Genomic DNA, 6,000 nt, shown 5'->3' on the forward strand with positions numbered 1-6,000 from the left:
CTCTGTCTACTGATGCTCTGAGCCAATTTTGGTAAGAATTGGAAAATATTTTCAATAGGAGTAATGAAAAAACTGAATGCTGTACATTTCAAAATGGTGACTACTGTAATGGGTGGAGTCTTAATGTGAGATATGGATTGCGACCATCATGAAGAGAATAAACTGATGAACTAAATTTATTTTTCCTGGGACAGTGTTCAACAATTATAACCATTTCAAAATTAAATTTTTTAACTAGTGGTGCCGCTACAGAGATGGTCTTAGAGACCCCATAATTGGTCCTGATACTATTCATGGTCATATCTATGAGTGTGCCAAATGTAATCATTTTCCTACTTACGCTTCACAGGGCTACCATAGACTACTAGTGGGGAAGAACAGATACAATAGGTGCCTACGTACCTTCGGTGCTTGACCCCTAAAATTTTTCTTCTTATGCGTCTTCACACTCTTCCCACAATTACAAGAACAGGGAGTTAATCCCCGTGGATATAGACGCGCAACAGATCTTGCTTCATCTATAATTGCACCTAATGAAACGCTTGCTTGTGTGTTACTGAAACAAGCTGACGTTCAAAGGTAGGGTCAGAATATGTTTTGTAATAATTGGGCAGGCTTACCTTACATACTAGTGGCGGTCTATAAACCCAAGCTATATATAAAGGAGAGACAAATGCTCGGTCTCAATTCACCTACTTATACCATGCACTAAAAGCATGTACTCTTTTTGCGAAGAAAAAAAGTACATACTTTTGAGTGTGTAGCAAGAGTATGCGAGTACTTGGACATACGACAACACGTAACGGAAAAGAACGTTGTCACCTAGTTACGCACACTGTCAGCGTAAACAAACTCTTCGTTGCATTTCAGCTTTTCTTCCTTAATTTACTATTCCCTTGATTGACTTTTCCACATTTCATTTTCACAAGGAATTATGGGCAATATTAGCTAAAGTAAGTAAGTAAGTAAGTAAGTAAGTAAGTAAGTAAATAAATAAATAAATAAATAATCTGTGGTCCACATGGATCCACACTTCAAAAATCTACAGGAAATAGTAGACCATCCAGGTACCTTTGAGATACTCCTTACAACATACTACGATGTGTGACACACTACTTCTAATTTCAAGTACTATTTAAGACTGAAAGCAAGCGAATTGTGAGCCACCAATATCCAACCAATCAGGACGTCTCTACTTGCCTGACAATCTTGTTCGTCTGTCACCTCTGAAAGCTCTTCTCTCAGACTAGCATTCAACCTAGACAGTGTGCATGCAAGTGTTTCTGGAGCATGACTGTAATGGGAGCAATATAGGGAGCAGCTGTGTTTGTGCAGTGTTTGAAATTCAAATCAGCCAGCTGCGACTAACCTCCACCAAAATCACGGATACACCTTCTAGATTTCCAAGTTAAATAAAGGGCTTTTAATTTCACTGATTGGCTAGAAGCTGTTGATTCATTTTCTAACACAGCACAGCTCTGACAGTAGTGCAGACTGTAATTCAAAAGTCACAGGTTAATGCTACTGCGTTCGTTCTAATACGTTACCATTTCTATAGTAACAGCTCATTCTACACTAACACAGACTTGTATGGTAAACCAAAACCAATGGGAAAATCCTTTAGGATTTTTGGCTGAGGGAATGAGGGTGATGCTAACTTCCGGGTTGGCCTACAAAACTACGTCGTCCCTGTAGCACGCTATAGAATTGAATCGTGTACACTGACCTTTTGCTTCTGTTTGTGTAGTGCTGCTTCAGAGTTGTCCAGCTGGAACTGTCTCTGCTGTCTCTCTCGGGTCAGCTTCTCGTTTTGCACTTGAAGCTCTTGAACTTTCTTCAGGACCAGGCCGGAAAGCCCTGAGGTCCAGTCCTCCGCAGCCCAGCTCATCGTAACGTGCACAGCAGGACAATAACCATTTACTGAGGTCCACTGGGGCACAGGCTGATCATTCCTGGTTCTGGAGAACAGAAAGAAGGGATATGAGTAAAGCCTGGTTCACACTGTATGATTTTGGCCACAATTTGGTGGTCTGAGACAAATTTTGAGAATCCTAAAAGATTCCTATAATCCTAAGCGTCATTGATCGCTAGTTTGACGTGTTCCCCGACAGCCGATTAACGGCCATTGCGATCAAATTATTCCTCCGATTAAATTCTGGCAGTGTCTAGTAGTGTAGCTTGTCCTACATCTCCTACTCCGTACGAGTTTTCCTGTGTGTCTTGACTGTCGTAGTCTGACATTAATGACAACTGAGATCCTACAGTGTGACCTAGCTTACAGCGGGGATCGTGTTCGAACAGTCTGACGACAACAACAGTCACAAAGGACTATTAAAAATCTCACAGTGTGCACCCGGCTTTAGTTAGTGTGTAGGATGTGTGAAAAGGGAAGCGCCAAGTCTGTTTACTGTGCAGGATTAATAACTGCAGTCAGTGAGAAACCTGTACTCTGCCTCAGGGAAATAATTCTGTCCCTACTTGCCACGAGCTCCAGCAACAGGTCTAGAGAGTGACTAGATCTAGATGATGCAGATTTAAGCTGGTTGAGCTGCATGTCTGAGTGTGTTTGTATCCTTGTTGAGGTTCTCATGGAAACACACTCAAGGGAATTTTGCTGGCGAACTTGCGTAACAGCCAATAAACAACACAAAGGTCAGTGGAAGATAACGCACACAATATTTTAAACCGAAATCGCGCTATAAGGTATCCAGTGGAGATTCATTTCCATTCATCTAGGCCTGGAAAGGTGTCACACAAACAGGAATGTGGAAAATCCGGAGCACAAATTCAACATCACTTCAGACGGCCATGTGAACACGCATGGGTCAACCTTTCTGATCTTCCTGATTAACAAAATAAAAGACAGGGTGAGCACAGGACTCATTTAATAACACCAACACCACCACCACCACCAAATGGCACAAAGGATCATACCACAGCTGTCTTGGCAACATCTGTATTAAGAAATCGGGCTTTAAAAAAAAACAAAAAACTTAATCAAATAAATTCACTGGAGTATTTCAGCTGTGTTCATGTGATTCTAACGCTTTTCACTCTTAACTAAACTTAACCCGTTTATGAACGTTAACGCTCTAGCTAACGAAGCAGCTAATAACAAAAGAGTAAACAAACTCCCATGTCACAGCTGCTTCATTACAGCGGATATTATCACAAGCGTACAGAATCAAACACAGAGAAAACAGCGAATGAATGCAGCCGCCTGGAAGCTACACCTGATGCTAAACGGTTACAAACGACCAAAACAAACCAGTCGCTCAATACAAAGAATGACATTATATTAGAAACAACCGGCTGGTTACCGAGCTAGCCCAAACCATTCTGTTATCACTTACCGCCTCTACTGAGATTTGTGAATGACCATAACCCATTTCAGACGTTTAATTTCTTATTAAATGACTTCTAGAGTAAATATGTGTTGTGGAATTACTACAGAAAAAAAATAACGCTCTTGTAAACTGGCGGAACGGAACGACAACCGAACAATGCGCGCGCATCGCGTCTCGTGCCGCGCTTAGTCAACGTTCATTTGACACGAGGTGGAGTGAGTGACGTACGAAAAGGGGCGGGGCAACGCAGGACGCACTTCCAGTTTTAACCCCAAGTGGGCAGAATACAACCATAATAATGTCTGAGGACAGCCTTCAAATGGACAGATATTTCACATATTCTGGTATATAGAGTAGTTCCCGAAACGACTGGCTAAAATAGGAACTAAAATATGTCTCCCTTTTACTAGTTATAGCATTTTAAATTCTGGTTACCCCCAAAAGTGAAAAAAGGAAGACGAGAAAATCGCATTTAGATTCATTTCCAACATATATATATATATATATATATATATATATATATATATATATATATATATATATAGATATAGATATATATATAGATAGATAGATAGATAGATAGACAGATAGATAGATATAGATAGATATAGATATAGATCCATCCATTTTCTGTACTACTTATCCTTCACAGGGTGGCAGGGAGCCTGGAGCCTATCCCAGGGAACTCGGGGCATGAGGCAGGGGGACACACTGCCCGTTGCAGGGCACAGTCGAACAGACACCCAGTTGACCCAGTCACACACTATGGACAATTTGGAAATGCCAATCAGCCTACAACACACGTTTTTGGACTGGGGGAGGAAACCAGAGTACCCAGAGGAAACCCCCAAAGCGAATTAAGAGCTTCAGGTAATGTGCACATCATTAATCTGAATTAAGAAAAAGTGTCTCTGTGACTTTGATTGTGGCATGGATGCTGGTGCCAGATGGACTGCTTTGAGTATTTCAGACCCCCATCCCCCTCCCCAATTTGATGTTTGATGGGAACATTAACTGAAGCTCTTGACCTGTATCTGTATGATTTCATGCATTGTGCTGCTGCCACATTGACTGTTTGGATAACTGCATAAATGAGCAGGTGTATGGGTGTCCCTATAAAAGTGACCCCTGAGTGTATATTCTGTAAATGTAGACCAACAGAAGTAGTTAGCTGTGTCTGATAAGGTGTGCCTATATGATAGGTGTTCACTGTCTACACACTATACCAACTGACTGAATGATTAAGTCTTCTTGTGTGACTCCCCTGTGGAGATCATTCCACTGGTTCCTCTGTCAGTCAGAACAATGCAGAGTCTCTATTCCCTCATCAAAGGTCTAAAGACCTCTTCAGACAATATCATGTATAAGTTACCAACTAGAATGCTACTGAGTCTCCATGTGCTTTGTATGTTGGACCTTCAGTTATTTGCACTTTTTGAAACTCACATTTGATATGAGCATCTGCCACATGAACAGTTCATTATATGAACTGTAAATGTAAGTGCAAAGAGAAAACAGAGACATAAACGCATTTTGACCAGTCTTCTTGGACATGAACAGAAATGGTAATAAATTATGCATCCTTAATTTGAATCATTTTACTGCTTTCACGACCAGGTTCTTTTGTTCTAAACCAATTATTACAGCCATATATGCTGTTGTTGTGAACAACTAATTGTGACTATATACCAGTTTTCCTGTTGTAAAAAGGAGCTACACACATTAATCTATATTAGCAATAGAAACATGTGCTTCCTGACACGTGTGGCACGTAACTGTTATATAATCCCAGATAATACAAACTAAGAATAATGCCCTGTTAGTGCTGAGCTTAGTGGAAACCCTTGAAGTATTCATAGTACTTTCATAGTCTGCCAGATATACCTGACTATCATGCAAAGACTAAAGGGGGCACAGAGGTAACAATTAAGATGATACTCAGGTTATGTAATGTGTATTTAGTAATCTACATGTTAATTGTAGGCTTGGAGTAGTGAAAGTTTCTTGCGAATAATCTATCCGGCAATATTTTAGTAAATGTTATCACGTTATCACCAACTATATTGTTTACAGTAAAAATATTTACATCAGGCCTTCAGCTTTAGATATGTTTCATTATCTAACAAAAATATTCTTTGGGAAACAAGTGGTCTGATTTGAATTATCACAGCACTGATGTATACAAGATGCACAGACAATATAGCATAATTGTGATCATTTTACATTGTGATCAAAGCATTTAGCAAATTTCAGTTGCAACTATAAAGCACTGTTATATGTCTGTTATATCTGCACTCATACAAACCCATGTACACCTTCCTAGATAAGCTTATCGTGTTGGTAAGACATGTCAATCACTATTTCTACGGGATTACACTCTTATGCAAAGTGATTACCATATAGACCAGAGAGGCTGTGTTGCTGCAAGAATTCATGGGTGCGCATGAAAACTATCGAAAAGGTAAGGGCTAATGTGCAATAACTGTTCTAATATTTAGGACTGAAATGGAGGGACTTACTTCATTTATTTGCACACTACTGTCTTTAGTGTGAACATACTATATGCTTTAAACACACGTAATATAAAACATAAAATAATAAAAAGAAATCAAAGAAATAGCCTTGAATAGCCATATTTCTTCCTCTCTCTCAG

The 6,000-nt window shown here is 39.8% G+C and overlaps 1 protein-coding gene across 3 annotated transcripts in view; it reads right to left on the reverse strand.

Moving 5' to 3' along the window:
• The window catches only part of si:dkeyp-115e12.6 (centromere protein F), a 31,604-nt gene extending 27,843 nt beyond the window's left edge, over positions 1–3,761 (reverse strand). For 2 of the 3 annotated variants that reach the window (XM_053630876.1, XM_053630875.1), the window contains exons 1-2: positions 3,354–3,760; positions 1,727–1,958 (exon numbers count right to left, since the gene is read on the reverse strand). In XM_053630876.1, the coding sequence (XP_053486851.1) occupies positions 1,727–1,888 (162 nt within the window). In that variant the 5' untranslated portion in view covers positions 1,889–1,958; positions 3,354–3,760. Of the gene's footprint in view, positions 1–1,726; positions 1,959–3,353 lie in introns of all 3 variants that reach the window. The other variant, XM_053630877.1, reaches the window with a different exon arrangement.
• Positions 3,762–6,000: the final 2,239 nt, after the last annotated feature.

This window comes from Ictalurus furcatus, chromosome 8 (assembly GCF_023375685.1).
Source record: "Ictalurus furcatus strain D&B chromosome 8, Billie_1.0, whole genome shotgun sequence".
NCBI classification, from domain to species: domain Eukaryota; kingdom Metazoa; phylum Chordata; class Actinopteri; order Siluriformes; family Ictaluridae; genus Ictalurus; species Ictalurus furcatus.